This window comes from Manis javanica, chromosome 1 (genome assembly GCF_040802235.1).
Source record: "Manis javanica isolate MJ-LG chromosome 1, MJ_LKY, whole genome shotgun sequence".
Taxonomy (NCBI): domain Eukaryota; kingdom Metazoa; phylum Chordata; class Mammalia; order Pholidota; family Manidae; genus Manis; species Manis javanica.
Window position 1 is genome coordinate 139,939,435 of NC_133156.1, and position 18,197 is coordinate 139,957,631.

Here is an 18,197-nt window from a genome sequence, read left to right on the forward strand (position 1 = left end):
GAGGGGCCGTCTGAGAACAGTGAGAGCATCGAGAATACAGTCGCCTAACAGAAAACCATGAGTCCATGCTCACATACACAGACAAATCTAGAAGAGGGACAGGATATTTATAGAACTTCAAAGTATTCCCCCACGACACACACAAAGTCCTTAATCATTACAAATGGGGACAGACTCACTTTAAAGGGAAGGCTGACAGACACCTGAACTCAGGACCAAAGTGAATGCCCTATGGAACAGGACAAATTAAATCACGTGCCACCTGATGGGATGGAATGAGAAGGACACAGCGCAACTGCCATGAAACCCGTGCAGAAGATGCATACCCAGATCTAACCCTGGGGGAACACCAGACAATCCCAAAGTGAGACGCATTCTCCAAAATAACAGGCTTGAAATCCCAAAGTTTGAGGCCACAAAGTTTAAGGGAAGACGCAGTTGCTGCTCCAAGGCTCATGGATCTTAAGGACATCTAAAGCCTCTGGGGATTCCACACTGGATCCTGTAGCTATAGGGCACTGTGGGGTCTGTGGGCTAGAAGGTAATCGTGCCTCAATGTTAATTTCCTGATTTCAGTGGTGGTATTGTGCTTGTACAGCAGAACCTCCTTTTTTGATAGGAAATAGACACTAAAGTAAGTGGGTCAGGGGAGAGTAGGTTCCACGTGCTGTATTTCCAATTTTCCTGCATATTTAAGAAAACAGGTGTAACATACAGCATAACTGGTATGAGGTGATCTCAAGAATGACACTGATGCCCAGGCACAGAGCCGGGGGAGGGGTACGGGGTAGGGGGGGGTGGGTAGCCCATCCTTATGTAGGCAGCAAGGGGTGCGGTGCCTACAGGGAATTTAAAAGTGATAATAAAACCAACTGTAAGTAGTCTGCTCTTTATCACCACCACTGAGCCCATCCCTCAGGCGTAGGCACTCACTGTGCTTCCACCTGTGCAACCATTCCTGAGCACGTTCCACACATTTCCTCACCTAGTCCTTCCCTTCTGAGAGGCGGATGCAGCTCAGGCACAGAGAAAGCTCTCCTTGCGATGGCCAGGTATTAGCATCAAGGTACTGCAGAGGTTCTCTGAATCCTAAGAGCCTGCGCTCTTAGGTGACTTTCCTGGGGATGACGGCTTTATGGAGAGCCACACTTGTCACCACAGAGCCTCACCCAAGAACCATGCTCCGGGGCAAACAGGGACCCAGCACTGGATGAAGTAAACAGTGTATGTATCATGCTTTCTGCTGACAACACACACTTTTTAAGATCTGAGTCCTGTTTTCTTGTCACGACAGCTATGAAGCCGCTTACCTCTCATGTTTGATAAGGGATCTTCAGGTGACAGTGCCTTTCAAGAGCTAAACATGTTTCTGAAAGCTCTGTCATCTCTTTGCCAGCAGGGAAGAATATTTACAACAATAAATGGCCCAAAGGAACAAGAGCATTTTCTAATATCTGGGCACTAAAGAGTATTTGGCCCTGCTGAGTCTGTCCTTGGAGCAAAGGGGCCAGCACACAGGCATCTGTGGCTTTTCCTGGGTACAGCACAGGGGCTGGTGCCGCTGGTCTGCACACGGTGTCTCCGGAACCCATGGCCTTCCCGTAAACAGAACCTGCCCGAGATCCTCCTGCCACGAAGAGTAACAGAGACCCTCGTGTGTCAGTAAACGCACTGGTCAGACGCTCTCTCTGCAGCGTTACTCTGCCGCCTACAGCCCTGTGACTGTACAGTGCGAGGACACCGACGACACCCAGGGAGGCGAGGTACAACCTGCCCAAGTCAGGCGGTAGAGCTAGGATTGTTTAAACAAATGCCTAGACCAGGCCCCTCTTACCAGGGAAAATCTAATCACTTCAATTTACACCTGAGGAATGGAGGTGAGGTAGGAGAAGCTCTTCTAGAGTCTGCAGAGACTGGATTCTCTCTGGTGCCTACCATCCTGTCCCAGCGGCAGTGCTCTCTCTGGGCCCAGTCCCTGTCTGCAGGATGTGGGGACAATCCCTGCCATGAGGGTTACAGATGATGCAAGGGCCAGATCAGGGTGGGAGCTGAACAGTTTCCTCTTTTTCTTGAGAAGTTAATTCAAGTTGCCTAATTGCTAGGACCCAGGAAACACCAGAGGCACAGCAGGGTGAAGGCCCATCAACCCTTGCTCTCCCTACATCCCTTTGTTAGCACAGGGTCCTACTGAGGATGGGCAGATGCTGTATTTAGAACCCACAAGATGGGTTTCCTTGACCTCGGATAAGCTAGGAAAGGAGGAAAACACTGAATACTTCTATTCCAATGTTTTGTTTATAAAACAACAGGCTGAAGTCTATATATTAACACATCCGAAGTATTTTAATGCTATAGAAATGTAACAAAAGACAAAGTTGGGCCAGCATCACATTCACAGTGCCTGGTACACAGCCCAGGGTGAGGATTGATGTAAAAGGCACACAAATTCTCAGGGATCACCTTTTCATCCAGGAAGGAAAAACGGGGCTCCGGCTCTCCCACCCCAGCACAGGCTGGCGAGGCAGAGGTGCAGCCAGCTGCCACACACATCACAGCACAACCGAAAAGGCCTGCGGGACACAGATGTAGGCACAGCAAAATACCAACTACTGCCTACCATGTATGCCTGTCAGCATTTCACCACAAAAACAATGGGGGAGGCACAGCTTCTAGGCAAGGAATTGGCCCTGGGGGCACCTGCTGAGAGGCAGGCATTTTGCTTAAGTATTCTCATCACAGCTCCTGGCAAAGGTAGGTATTAGGTATCACTTTACACTGAAGCAGTTGAGGCTCAGAGAGATACAGTAACTTGCTCACGGCCATAAAAGCAGTGGACACATATTAGCAAATTTAAGACTAATAAGGGGGAAAAAAGCAGGAGACAAGATTTGGTATTTTGTAAAACACATGTCAACCTAAGGAAATCCTTGGTGGTAAATATTTGTTCTGAATTCTCCACTATCAATTTATTAAAAAGATTAAAAAAAAACCCCACACCTTATATTAAGAAATGAATTTACTACAAAATGGCAGCCTACTGTATATAAGCAAGACTCTGTTAACTGCAGCATATCAGCAATCTAGGGCCGGCTAAAAATAGGGAAGCATTCTGTATGTCCACAAGCTGTGGACAAAGAATCCATAAAAAATGCAAATGAGCTCAGGAGCAACACGGGAGTTACAGAATTGGCCTGCTTATCTTCTGAAAACCTGGAATGAACGTAAGGTCTCCTGCTTTCCTAAATGCCACATTCCTTTCTCCTGGAAGACAAGATAATTGTATGGCAAATGTAAAATGCTGTTGACAAAAATGGCTTCGTGGAGAACAAATTCATGATGGGTTACATCACTGGAAGGTAATTTGAATCCCATGGTATAAACAAACAGGACAGAAGGCAGCATAAGCATCTGCAGAGCAGGTACCTAGGGGAAGATGCTATGCTAGAGATTTCTCAGTCATATTAAAGAAGCTTCGGTGCTCCTGAAATCAGCTTCTTCCTTGAACTAGAGTTTTCGGGACTTTACTGGCTGTTGTAATCACAGGTTCTTAAATCTAAAAAGGAACATTAACTCAGAGGACTAATTAGAAGGTAAAAGAGAAGATGACTGTCAAAGAGCATCTTCCTTTCCAAGTCATCTGCAAAAAAACTTCATGTGGAAAGCATTTTAAATTTCTTTCTTAAAACTCCTGCATAAAAATGCAACAGGCACTCTCTAAACTCATTAGCATTCATTCATTCAATAGGAAATACCTACTCATACCCACTGTACAAAACAAAAAGGAATGGATCTTCAGATTAGTCAGGAGGAGGTTCTTGGCTCCACAAAACTGCAGCAAAAATGATCCAAGTGCTTCCTGATGTGGTAACAGCAGCTTTTGAGGCAAAGCCTGAAACCAGGGTCTTCCTGCTGCAAAGTGCAGGCCTGCAGAAGTGATGGCAGGCCAGCAACTCACTTCCAGCAAGTAAACATGAGGTTCTTTTCGGGTTCCTCCTTCCCAGAACACTAGGATTGTTCTACATGATAAATCTATATTTAGTATATTTTAAGTGAATTCAACCATAAGGCTTTCACCACTTCCCTTTTGAATCTCTGTCATGCTACTTCATCATGCCACAACTATTTTTAAGAAGTTGATGATAAGTAAAATGTACTCAATAAATTGCTAATGCAAGATCTCTAAACACAGTTCAGAATTCATTTTACAAAAGAGCCTTCAAAACACAACCCCAAGGAACAAACTAACCAGCCTTAAACCTAACTGTGAACGGGAAATTTCTTCTCCCTAAACCCCCAAATTGGTTCTACCTTTGTGAATACATTTCAGAAAATAAAAGGAGGCTCCTTATTAAACACTAAAAATGCTTCGGATTCCATTTTTAAGGTGCCTCAGAAGGCCATTCTGTAAAAAAAAAATTCATAAATCTAAAATATTCTCTCATATCTCTGCCACGGCACTTCTATTATAATCTGTTTTGAGAGAAAACAATCAAAAGACAGGGAGGGCGGAAAAGGACAGTTGGTGAGGGTAATACCCTTCTGTAGGCCTCATTCCAACCCCCGCCCCCTCATCCCCGAGAGGACAGATGTCAGGGTATCAGGAGCTAGAGTCCTGCAAATGAATGAAGCTATAAACATGAAGTGTAATTTTATCTCGATATCCAGGCCACTGTCTGTCTAGACCAAATCCACTATATTTGGTCTTAATAAAGCCATCTCACAGCCAAGATCTCTTTTGGCTTAAAGGATTATTACTATTTTTTAAATCTTTATTAAGTAAACAAGGTGGAGTGGTTGGAGAAAGAAGGGCAGCCTATTTCTTCAGGCCATCCAACCCCCCTCCCACTTACACTTAATCTGTGGCTGGTCTGACTCAGGGCAGTCCCTCCACCTACCTGCCTGATGGTACACTCTGAGGCAGAGCAAACTCCCTTGAAAACTAGCCTGGGATGTGCATGGGGTACCTGGCTGCCATAAACTAGATTCCAGAGCTCCCTTACCAACTACTTGGGGCCTACCACACAACAGAAGGTTGTCCACGTTTGTGGACAGAAGGGATCAAAGCTGTGCACTCGACAGCAAGTGGAGGCTAACTGAATGGTGGGGTCCCAGGTCATGGTCAACTGTGACAGACTGCTACGTGCCTACTCCAAGCAGTGCATGCCACTGAGCACGTGCTGCCTGCAGTTTCACCAGCAGATGCCTAAGGCCGGTGACAGTGGGTGATAAGAAGGCATAGTAAATGGCAGAACACTCTCTCAAGACCAACTGGTATCTAAAAAATGGAGCAGAATACGTTCTTCAAGACAGTGGAGGCTCTATAAATATCTTCTGCCAGAAAGAGGGGAGAAGCTGGGCAGATGCCTAAGGCCGGTGACAGTGGGTGATAAGAAGGCATAGTAAATGGCAGAACACTCTCTCAAGACCAACTGGTATCTAAAAAATGGAGCAGAATACGTTCTTCAAGACAGTGGAGGCTCTATAAATATCTTCTGCCAGAAAGAGGGGAGAAGCTGGAGATGTGTGGCAAAGAGGCCATAGCAGAAGGGCCCAGGTCCTGGTAGCAGGCTGGGGAAGGCTCAGGTAGAGGCCGAGATGTACAGGCACAACCAGGTCTCAGAAGAGAGCTCAGAACTCACCCGGTGCTGGTATGCAGAGGAGAGAAGCCTGCAAAGATGAGAGGCTGGCAGTTTGTACACAGCTCCCCAGGCCCTTGGGAGGCCCAGTTGGTCCACACTCCAGCCTTGCAGGCATGCTACCAAACAGTCCCACCTGTTGTCCACTAAGTCCGCCTCTAAAATCCTCTTTTTGTCATGATACTAGTTTGCAGGCCTTAGTGAAAAGCCCTCTGACAAGTGGCCGTGCCTACTCAGGAGGTCTTGGTCTGGCCTGCTGCCTATCCACGCCCCCATCTCCCATGCCTGGCAGAATGCCTGACACATGGCAGGTGGTTATTTGAAAACCAAAAGGACAGAAAGTGGGTACAGATGTTGGCAAAGTTAAGCAAAAGGTATTTACATTTACATTTAAGGGTTCTTTTCACACACTGTCCAAATTTGGGCCTCAGTACTTTCAGCTTGAGGGAAAGATGATGAGGCACCCCTGTGAGTCTGAGGGACAATAAGCAGAGATAAGCAAGGGCTGAAGATCAGCCGGGTGGAAGCAGGAGTAGCCCAGATCCGCTTTTCTCTGAACCAGGGGTAAAAAGCAGACCACAGCTCAGCCGCCACGCCAGTCCTTGGCTTGTTCTAGAAACCTTAAGGCAGGAAGGTCTACAAAGAAGGTATTCTTACTCCTGCTGCCCCCTGAGAACCTGTGATAATAGCTCTCATGGTTGCCTTAGACCTCAGGAAATACGTTTACCAGGAAAAGGTAGGGCACAGTTAGCCACAGAAGGTACTTCCTTGATATAGAATGAAAGGCCCAGAGGAACCAGAGGGAGAGGGGTCAGTGGGGCTGTCCACACGGGAAGCCGTTCAGCAGACCATCATCCTTCACACAGAAAAAGCTCGGGAAGGTTGCTGAGGACAAGGAGAGGCAGCCCAAGCCACGGCCACAGGTGAGGCCAGAGCCTCCGTCCCAAGAGCTGGCTTGTTTGCTGTTCTGCCTTGTAGATCCTTTGGTGCCTGAAGTCTCTGCTCATATAATCCAAATTTCATATCCATCCCCAAGCCACCTTGGCTACAGCAGTAAGTTATCTTATGGAAAAAATTAAGGGGAGATAACACATTTTCCACATTTTTTCGGCTACAGGAGGAAGGCAAAATATTTTCCAACAAGCGTAAGTAGGGAAACAACACATGATATAGACAGAAAAATGCTCCAAAGACCACCCGCCAGCAGGGCCACTGGATGTACAACTGTTCTTCCTTGTTTCCTGAGATCAAAAAAGCAGAAAAGTTGGGACTGGCAATTTTACTTTACATAGGAAGCCCTGTAAGGAAGGTAACTTTCTGAAGTCACGTTTACTGAATCGGACCTAACAGCAGTTTCTTTTGCTATCCCATAATTCTACCCCGTACTTAGTTCCCCAACTAAACTAGTGTATAACTGAAACCTATGGACACACAAGGCCATGGTGCTCCTGTTTATTTTTATAGATTTTGAGGCTACATTGTTAGATGATTAGTGACCCTCTTCCTTTTATAACTGAAGAACCCCCTTTAATTAATAATGTTTTTATGCTTTCTAGTTTATTTACTTAATAGTCCTACACCAGTTTTCTGTTACTATTTTATATTAACTAAAATAAATTTGGTTAATATTTTCCTGACAGATCTTTCTCTAATACTTCATATACTTTCAAACTTCCTGGGTCTTTATGTTTTAGGGGTGCCCTTAAAAAACAATATATAGCATGATTTTTAAAAGATACTCAGAGCATTTCGTCCCAACAATTGTAATCTATTTTGCATTTACTGTAGTTACTGATATTTATGAATCAATTGCTAAATCTATCTTAATTTGTGGTTATTCTCACGATTTTTTCTCATTTCATTCTTCCGGCTCTATTCCCATGAGTTCTTATTTATCCAGTTTTCTGTATATCTTTTCCCTTTTCACTTTTTTGGGAGTGATGCCCTGTCCCTATACTTTCAGTGGTCACTCAGACACACCAACATGCACAGCTGAACCTGCCAATCTAAGGCCAACAGTACCTTCACCTCCTGCCATCTTGATGATCTCCATCCTCTACACTAATGTGGTCTCCTACTTTAGTTCCGTCATGTAATTAAATACCCCCAAATTCAATGTCTGTTGCAAATGGTCAGTCCTTTCATTTACAAACCTATTTACCAATTTCTGTGCTCATCATTACTCCCAGTCCTTTCTTCTCATCCTTCTTATTCATTTAATTAATTCATTCAACAAATACTTAATATGCTTAAATATTTGGTGAATAAATATGCTGGGCACTGTTCTAGGTGGTAGTGACAGAGAAGTGAACAAAACAAAGTCCCTCTTCTCAAGGAGTTTATAGTTATTCTTACATATCCATTATTCTTACTATATGACATGCTTTCACTCTTCTGGTAAGTACTTGAGAAGAAGCTCTCTCAGACTTGGCCTGTGTTTTGTCCTCCCTAATGAATGATGGCTCAGCTGGGGACAGAATTGCAGGTGCAGGGTTACTCCTCAGGACTGTTCCACACCCTCTGGAATCTGTGGTCCCTCATGAGAGAGGTCAGCTGTCTTTCTAACAGTCATTCCCATAGTTTTCATTTTGTCATTGCTCTCTTTAAGACTTTGTCTTTGATGTGTCTCAGTTTTATTATAACATGTCTCAGCTTGGATTTGACCTACTGGACCTTCTCTTGTAGCTTACACACACACACACACACACACACACACACACACAGATGCCATGTTACTGTACTCTCTCTCCTTTATTCTTTCTTTCAAAACACAAAACAAGAAGCACATTAACTAAGCAACAAGTGTGGTAAGGACCTAGGCTGGCTACTTTATCTCACATTACCACACATATCCCAAGTTCCTCTCTGGAAACCCTTACTGTGCCTATTTTTCAGGTAAGAAAGCTGACCTTAGAAACGTTAAACTATTTCCAAAGTCACACAGCTAGTGATCATTATAGCCAATGCTTGTACTCCACAAATACCATGCTCTGAACACACTATCTTCACCTCCTGTTTCTAAGCACACACCTTTAAAAGAACTGGAAAATGGACAAAAAATACTGGCCCATCATTACATAAGTGCAAGAAGGACTGTTATTCTCTGATTATAATTGAAATTTCACAAACTAGTCAAAAGACATTGGTACAATATGGCAAAAACAACCAAGAGATCTTTCTGTTACAAGAATATCACATTTCATGAAAGAGTCAAGTTGCTAAATCATCTTTCTGCCTTGGCAATGATACCTTCACTCTGGAACCTGGGGGTGATCTCTTCTGAATCACCTTCAAACACAGTCAACTAAGGTTAACTCATCTCAGATGTGGTTAAAACTCTAATTCAAAACAAACCATATAGGTATTTTGGGGAGAAAATAGTGAAAGCCATTGTTTTACCTGTGCTACTTCTTCAAAATCTTCATGACGTTTCTGCAAAGCTCTGGCTCGATGAAGAGATTTCCCCACACCCGTATGTTTGCTCAGAAATGCTTCTCCATGGTTCTCAATCCAGTCCAGCACCTACAAGGAAATATAGGTACATGTGCCATAAAAACAAGGTCCTGGCTCACTCACTACTCAGGACTATCCACTGAAGATACAATCTGCCGTCAACTCTATGAGAAAGAAGAAGTGAATGGAGAAAAAAATTGGAAGCAGTTGGTTATTAATCTAACACACTTGAGAACTGCATCTTCAATCAGCTTTCCCACTACAATTTTAATCAGCTCTTACTTTGAGAGTCTTTATCTCTATAAATGTTACATGTGATAATGATTAAATATCACCTCATGTTATGCAAAAGCAAACCTCCGAAACTGACTGGGTTTGTAGGAGATAGTGGTTATCAAGCTCCAGACAACCAGTCTAACTTAACATTTTTATAAGGCTCAGAGCTTCACAACTCAGGCAATTCAAGTTCAAGTACAGAATTAATGTTTTACTGTCTCTTCTTTAAAGATTCAAAACACATAAGTGAAACCCAAGAAACAAAACACTTAAATGCCTCTGTCCTGGTCTTTGAGGACAGTTTGTTCTATATACTACTAAGCTCTTATGAAAGCTAAACATGCCATAAGTTAATTTAAAGCTCTTTGCTTGTTGAAACCCACTAAAGAAAAGGAGTGAATGTAAAGCAATGCAACCAACAGTTTATAAGTTCATAGCTGGGACTGAGTAGTCCATTGGTTCTTGTACTTGAGAAATGACAAACACAGTATTTAACAAAATATTTACTTTACATAAACTGCACACTTTTTCTCTTTCTGATGGAGAGATGAGTGACAAAAAATTAAGTCAGTGATGTCTTTAGCTAGAAAGTAAAAACTTTAAATGACATTATTTAGAAACATTTGTTAATGTGCTGAAGCGCTGAAGGACACCTCAAATCCTCTGTACTTAGTAACTGTGGTAACTAAACACATGGAGCAAAATGATCTGGGACTGAAGAACCAACTGGGGCACCCACAGTGGGGAGAGTGGTCTAGAGCACAGTCTAGAAGCAGACCAGTCATAGCACTCCACTAATGGCAAAATAAAAGGGCCTTAATGTGGGGTTTAGTGCTACAAAAAGGATCTCTTGCCATTTGTTATCTGCACTTAGAGATCAGCTGTGCTCACAGAGATCCAGTAAGAGAGGCAGCTGGTAAGGGCCAGAGACTCCTGTCCAGGGCCAACTGGACTTGTTCTCCATTGCTCTCAACCAGTGACCTTGAAGCCAGGGGTCTGACTGAGAGTCCGCTCTGCATGGGGTTTTGCAAAGGTAGTAGTACATGTAATAAGTGGCTTGAGAACCTGAGTGGATCTCTGGGGGTTCTCTGTAAAGACCCAGATGAATTAGGAAAACCTTGTGTGCATGTGTGGGAGGGTGGGTAGGGCACGGAGGCCAAGCCTTGCAGAGGGTGCTCAGCTAAAGCTACACACGTACCTCATTACTACAGTTCATTTCCAAACCTCTTGTCAATACCACCATTCCTCTTATCTCCTGAGGTCACACTATCAGAATAATTCCTACTGTATCTATTTATATTCTGTCAACTCTGTCTCTCAGTCCTCCTGAAGGCTACCCCTTGTATACACAGGGTCTAGCTATGTGCTCCTGGGCCAGGTCCTGATCCTTTCTGGGCTGCTGCTTCCTTATCTGCCCAGTGGTGATAATCACGGGGAGCTGTGAGTGTTCAGTGGGATCTGTGTCAAGCACCTGCTATGAAAGGGTGACCCCACAGCACATGCACCACCCTGCCCATAACCTACCACCTGCAGCAGGCTTCCACCCGGCGTTAGGCTCTCTGATGGCCAGGCTACATATATTCCATTACTTTTTAACTAGTGCATTGAGTGAGCTAATTTTTCTTTCCTGAGATTAAAAAGAGAGAGCGAGCTTCAGCCCTGCCAGTAGTAAGGAGTGCTACATTTGCAGCCTGACTTCAAAAAGCAGGCATAAAACTTCTGGGCTGTTCTGACAGTCTCTTAGTACACAAAAAACACAGGTCCACTTCCACTCCTAAAGAAACGTCCAGTGAAAACTTCAAGATGCCTTAACTTCAAAGAATGAATACAATTAATGAAATATGCTTCAAGGCACAAAATCGATACCATGCAGAAGACAAGGATCAAATACTTCAAGCTTGAACAAAGAATTTAGAGATACATAAGTAATACCAATGCTACACTCCACCTGCCTATCAGATCTGAATAAAGGACTGGGAGGCTTTTTTTTCTTTTTTGGTATAAGTACAACTACAGTATATTTTGCATATGCCTCAACTTTACTGCAAAAAGAAAATTAAGCCACTGGTAAGCAGCAAGCCTGATGATCACTGAAACTTAGTACAGATTTCAAATAAAGGCATGATTTCAAAAAGTAAAAGATAAACTTTATTTGGCAGGAAGGGGTGGAAGAAGCAAAATACAGTATTCTAACAATAATAAAGATTTGTTTTTTAAGTCTAAGAAAAGTGTTTCAGGAAGCTTATTTCTCTAAGTTGGAATTAAAAGTTATTATGAACAACCACTCAGGGTTATAAATGGGTTAAAATTTTCTTTTATTAGTGGTTCCCTTAGACAGAATTGTAAATACCAGATGAACTTATTTTTCCAATAAACATGAAAGAATTCAGTGTACAAATTCCAAGCCCTTTTTAGAAACAGAAGCAATTATGAAATCTACCTCATATTCAAAACAAAACTCCTTCATGAAGCTTTTGATTATTTTATACGTCTGAGAACATTTTCTCAAGAGTGCGAGGAATCCTGAATCAACATGGAGTGCCGAGGAAGCCTTTGTCCAAGGAGCATTTTAAAGATATGCTGATGGAATCTTCCAATTTAAAATATAAAAACATGGGCTAATCAGAGGCTTTATCAACCTAGTCTGCCAGCTGCCTCCCTGACCTCAGCCATGGCCGGCAGGTGCCACCTCTCTGTCTGTGGCTGCAACCCCACGAACAGGGCAGCCAGCTGGGATTGCTGCTCTGCCATCAGAAGCGAGGAAAGGGGCAAAAGCCAGTCCCTCCTGAGGGCGACCTAGTACACAGGCAGAAGAGCAAAGATGGAGGCCAATGCCACCCCCGTCTCCAATCAGAGTGTGCTGAGAGCTCACTCCTCTGTACATCAGTGCCCTCTAAGGGACTCAGTGACAGCTCCAAGGCCAAGGTCACTCCACAGTGAGTGGACACTTAAAACATGTCACCAAAAATCTCTTAGACATAAACATGAGTGACATCTTCTTGAACATATCTCCCAGGGCAAGGGAAACAAAAGCAAAAATGAACAAGTGGGACTATATCAAGCTGAAAAGCTTCTGTACAGCAAAGGACACCATCAATAGAACAAAGAGGTATCCTACAGTATGGGAGAATATATTCATAAATGACAGATCCGATAAAGGGTTCACATCCAAAATATATAAAGAGCTCACACACCTCAACAAACAAAAAGCAAATAATCCAACTAAAAAATGGGCAGAGGAGTTGAATAGACAGTTCTCTAAAGAAGAAATTCAGATAGCCAACAGACACATGAAAAGATGCTCCACATCGCTTGTCATCAGAGAAATGCAAATTAAAACCACAATACCTCACACCAGTAGGGGCAGTGACTCCCATTTCACAGACACAGGACCAAGGACATTTGACTACCAAGCGGAAGAGCCAGTCTGTGGACTTGGACCTGGGAAGTCTGGAGGCAACGTCCATTCTCCTGACCTCCAGGCTATGCTGCCTGTTCTCTGAGTTGGCAGAGGCAGCATACAGGTGCCACCATTGGGATTGGAAGCAAAGAGCTGTTTTCATTTCAGAACAGTTTAGGCCACTGGGTCTGTTCTCTCTGATGAAGTGACACTGTTGCCATGGACAGCAAAGCTGAGGGAGGTTAGCCAGCGAGCACGTAGCACTAGCAACCCTCAGTCACCTACCTCAGGGACCAGCCACGGTGCCTTCTCCCCAGCTCACAGGGCAGAGTTCTGGCCATCTTGTAAACCATCTGTAATTTCTGTAATAAGCCTCCACTACCTAATATTACCTGCTTTGTGAGTTAATATTTCTAAGTAACTCCTACTTAAGATTTGTGAGTAAATACTAAACACTCACCAAAGAGGAGGATAATTCTCATGTGCCTCCATCTAACAATGTGCAATATGAAGACCAATATAACGAGTTTTCCTTTAAAATGCAAAGGTGTTCATTTTAAATACCAACCCACAGAGGCCTTCCACCATCACCATGCAACACGTCAATACTGCCAGCATCAGTTATTACGGGATTATTCTGGGCTGCTTGGGAGGGCCACACAGGTCCGTAATCCCTTATGCACAAACAGTTAAAACAGCTCTGAAATTCCAAATATTTTTTCAAGACTTGGCCCCCACATTTCTTTTGGCAATAAAGCCAGACCTAAGGCTATTAACCATCTTCTTTGATTCCTTTGGTACATCTGGCTACAGAAATCTCCATGAGTTAGATTACAGGCTGCCCAGAACCCACTAGAGTGTCACGTATCACACAGTGTATGCACTCTGTTACCTTTCTAAACTTTCTAAATTTCTGAAAAATTCTTAATTCCAAAACACATCTATCCCCAAAGGCCATAAATAAGAAGGTGGACTTTTATTATCTGCCCTACTAGGCAAGAAATGAAGGCTCAGAAAAGTTATGTGACTTGCCCAAGAAAAAATTACCTGGAAAAGATATTCAAACATAGGCCTTCTCAGCACTAAACTTAAGCTCTTTCCTATCATTATATTATGTTCCACTATGGTTTGTAAATACTAAATAAAAACTTTAAAAATATTTCTAAAATTAGAGATTCAGCTCTAGGATTGCTGTTTGTAAAAACTAGATAGACTTCTGAAATAAAACAACCCAAAACACAGTAAGCCAGTCTATTTTTACTGGTAATTCAGTATTATCTGGTAATTTACTGGTAAGTGTGTTTTCTGACACCATGAGAGCCCCTTCTAAGTGATAGTTTATTCACACAGAAATGAAAACAGTAAGTTTTCTGATTCTATATTGTTTAAAAAGATACAATTACATGAAACAAATGAAAAACTAATTCTAAAATACTCACAATTTGTTTATATAAAATCAGATCTTTTCCAGTTGCAAAATACGAATTTCCTCCCTGCCTATGCTATATTCCCTGTAAAACCAAATTAACCTAGGTTCATTTATTTTCATTACTTCCTTGCTCAACCATTGTGGGTGTTTATTTAAATTACTGGAGAGGCAAATGCAGAAATGGACATACTGTATCTCTAGTTGTACTTTAAAATACATGCTCCTGAAAGGATCATTCACATCAGAGCTTTCTTGGTGATCATATCAATGATCATCACAAAGGATGACTGATAGACTAAACAACGTCATTTCAAATTTCCTAAACATAAGAGGAGGCCTTCACCTAGACAGTGTTCATTTTTATTAAAAGCTGGTGAGAATTTTAGCACTGCTGTGAGAATATCCAATATTATGTGATTGGTGAAATTTACCCATAAAGGTAAAACCACAAATGAAGGAATACTGAAATTAAATTATAGGACTCCACAAACTCACCCTAAGGCTGCCTGGGACTTCTTTTCCTAAAGCTCTGAGCATATTTCACTCCTGCAGCCAAGGGCCTTAGTCATGTTCTTCCCTTTGCATCAGAGGCCAGGCTATCTAATCCTGGGCACAGGCCACGCTGGTGCAGCTGGGAAGAGCAGGAGGTCAGTGTGCAGGCATCTTTTCCCTTCATTCTCCATCTCCATCTATCCATTTGCAAGGTGACTGACCATACTTAAAAATGCAAAAGTCTCCTGAAGTGGCCCTCTTCTTTCACCGCAGTGGGCAACAGCACCTTCTATAAAGCTCCTTGCCCCAGCCTGAAAAGCCTCACTTACGAAGTCCTTCTTAAGTAACATGTCCACTCCGTTTTACTCTCTGATTAGCTCAGAAATGAAGCATCCTTCTCAGGTTAAGAGCCATGAAGCTGTTACAAAACCACTTGGTTTCCTGGCAATATGGCTAAGTCACTTGACTTTTGTGTCTTGGTTTTATTACCTGGTAGATGAGGGTCTTGGCCTGCCATGATAAGAAGGGCCCGGGTACTAAATCCTGTGGTGTGCCAACTTCTACAGTGAAATGAAACAGACATAAAACTCAACACACAACTGTGAGTTTGGGATAGAGGGAAGAAGGGGGTCTCTTTAGGTACAGCATTTACAGCTGTGACAGTAATGATGGTGCCCCCATACATTTCTTTACTTCTTCTATCCACCAGAGCCAAGAACTGTTTCTTCATTCATTATATTCAAAATTAGAATTAAGTTTGTTCTAAAAATACATATAATTATTCTTCATATGGAAAGATCTTTTAAAAATTGGTTTCTAGAACATTCCAATGTATACCAAACCTAGTACTTATTTGGAAAAAGAAGCTATTAAAAAACAGTCAAGTTACACACAACAAATGTACAATACAGAACCAAATGCCCTGTGTTGCAAGAGCTACTTTTGCTTAACTAACACAAAGCCTCTCAAATGTCAGGAATATGTGCTCCGTGTACACTTTCTTGGCTGAGAGGGGGCATAGGCACAATCAGTGAAGAAGGGCTCACAAAGAGGTTGGTGGGCTTTTAAACTTTCACATCATCCACCCATCTATCTTTAAAAAAAATATTTCACTAGTTCTGCTATTGCCCTAGTTTTAATTATGTAAGTTCATGACATTTCTTAAAGAAAACAAAGAGGAAGGGAGGGAAGGAGGGAAGGAGGGAGACGTATTAAGTTATTATTAACATAAATAGTCTCAATATATAAGTATTCATAGAATTAGTCTTTATATTTATTCATTTAAAAGTCTCACCTTTGATATTCCCATGAAACTCCAACCAAACCATCACTCTATCAACACTGGTTAATTCTTTCATTTTTCCCATTCTTCATTTGGAAATTAAATAGTCCAAAGTTGTCCAAAAACTTTTCCTAAGTCCAGATGTTATCGGGAAAGTAAAGTTCTGTACAGCTTCAGCCTAGTTAAGTCATGTCTTCCCATCCAGCTAACCCCTTCCCCAAGGACCCCTGCAGTGTGGGTGGCGCTGTGTGAAGAGGGCACCCCAAGTGGCCTGAGGTTTGTCCTTGGCTCTTCCTGCTCCGGCCATCCTGGTGTGGAGCACATGTGTCCTCAGAGGCCGCATGGCCTCTGCTCCTCATCCATGCTGATTTATCCCAGCTGCCTGGGCTCCCGCTTCCTGACAGGTGGCTCACCCTATCCTGCCAGCCTGTGTATCCCACATTTTTGTATTGTATCTGCTCTCAGGGACAGAGTCATCCATTTCTTACCTTTTTAACTCCCACTGTTGAACTTTCAACTCTTCCCAAGCTGTGGTTACTAAGATTATTCTGACAGTCAAGTCCCTTCTGTGTTCACTACAACACAAGGTAATGCAAGCTGCCTCTAAACCCGCCAAGAAGATCAGCAGTCAGCTACTTTCAGCTCCCAGAAGGTTCCCACTCCCTAACCAAACACTTGCCCTCCAGTACTGCCTAACTCAACTTAAGGAACTCTCAAAAGATGGCAGTCCTCTAACTATTCTTATCAAGAGCCACAGTCAGAATGGTGAGCATGGAAATGTAAACAGAGGAGAAAGTTAAACTAGGACTATATAATTACGATGATTAGTGGAATGAGAAAACCCACTCTCCTGACTTAATGAATGAAGGACAAATGAGGTTCAGGGACCTTCACTTGTAAGCTAGGCCCACTGTAGGCTGTGTCAACCAAAGACTCCTAAGTCCAACATTAAGGAGAGCAGCCTAGGACCCCAGGTAAACCTGCAGAGCAACCTCTCTGTAGACCTGAAACCTGTTTCTCTGCCTCTCTGGCATTTCCTGACTTCCCTCCCCTGCTACATGTAAGCCCTTCATTTTATATTCAAATGGCCGAAATCTTTACTCAGAGATCTCAACACACCTATAAAATTCCCAAGCAAGGAGGTTATCCCTTCCTTCCTTGGCCACTCCTAGGTCCCCTACATCAATCAAGTTCCTGTTCCTTCATGCAGATCTGCCAGTTGGGTCACTGCCCTCCTCCATTCCAGAATGAATGAAGAAACTTTTGACCCACAAGAATCTTTAATTAGCAATACTGGGAATTCCTTAAATATCCTCATCTAGTCAGCCACTCATTCAACAAATACTGAACATCTACAATAACACTGACATCTGGAAAACAGGTAAATAAACTGAGTATGGCCCCTGTGGCCCTCGTATTTCCACTTTCCAGGACTTCTCCCTAACTTGCATGAATGTTCACAATGGAAACGTACCTGTCTGCTGCTGTCAGTCTTGCTCAGCCCTATGTATTCATCACACTGCAGCCAGAGAAATCTTTCTAATGTGTGCGGCTTCACATTGTCCACCCCACTGTCAACAGCATCAAGTCCAAACACACAGTGTTATGTCCTTCATCGCTGTCTTGCAAATGGGTTTCAGCCCCGGGCAAGTTCACTAAGGATTCAGTGAGACCAAGGAATGACAATGGAACGTTCTTGGGGTGAAAGGGTTATAACCAATTTTATTTCCACAGTGGCAGGTCAATCACTAGAATCCTGTCCACTCAGAGCGAGTCTGTATGCAGCAAGCCGGTCTCTGCCTCTGGGCATCTCTGCCCCCTCAGTCTCTGTCCTCAGTGCTGCCACCACTCCAGCCTCTGCTCTGCTCTCCTGCAGCCATGCCACTGTGTCACCCAGAGCACTGGGCAGGGCTCTTTATATTGAGTCAATAACAACGCATTGGCCACACATGTGCAGTGAGCGAGCCAACCAGGGCCAGGTGAGAATCCTGGCCACAGGAACCTTCACTTTATCCACACCAGCCCTCAACCTACTGACTCTCTACCCAACCTTCAAAGGTCAGCTCCAACCCTTACCTATCCTGTGAAGACTTTTCTGGTACCCGGCAATTGTTACCTGCACCGCTGTTACTAGACCCTCAACATTTGTGAAGAATGCTGACAAAGCTCACTGAAAGCACAGATATGTTCCCTTAAAATGCAGGTGTGAGGTAGGCAGGTAACATGGAT

The 18,197-nt window shown here is 43.2% G+C and overlaps 1 protein-coding gene across 8 annotated transcripts in view; it reads right to left on the minus strand.

The window, feature by feature from the left end:
- TRIO (trio Rho guanine nucleotide exchange factor) overlaps nucleotides 1-18,197 on the minus strand; it is a 340,446-nt gene that overhangs the window by 155,364 nt on the left and 166,885 nt on the right. For all 8 annotated transcript variants that reach the window (XM_073237759.1, XM_073237756.1, XM_073237760.1 and 5 more), the window contains exon 10: nucleotides 9,036-9,158. In XM_073237759.1, coding sequence (XP_073093860.1) covers nucleotides 9,036-9,158 — 123 coding nt within the window. The remainder of the gene's footprint in view (nucleotides 1-9,035; nucleotides 9,159-18,197) is intronic.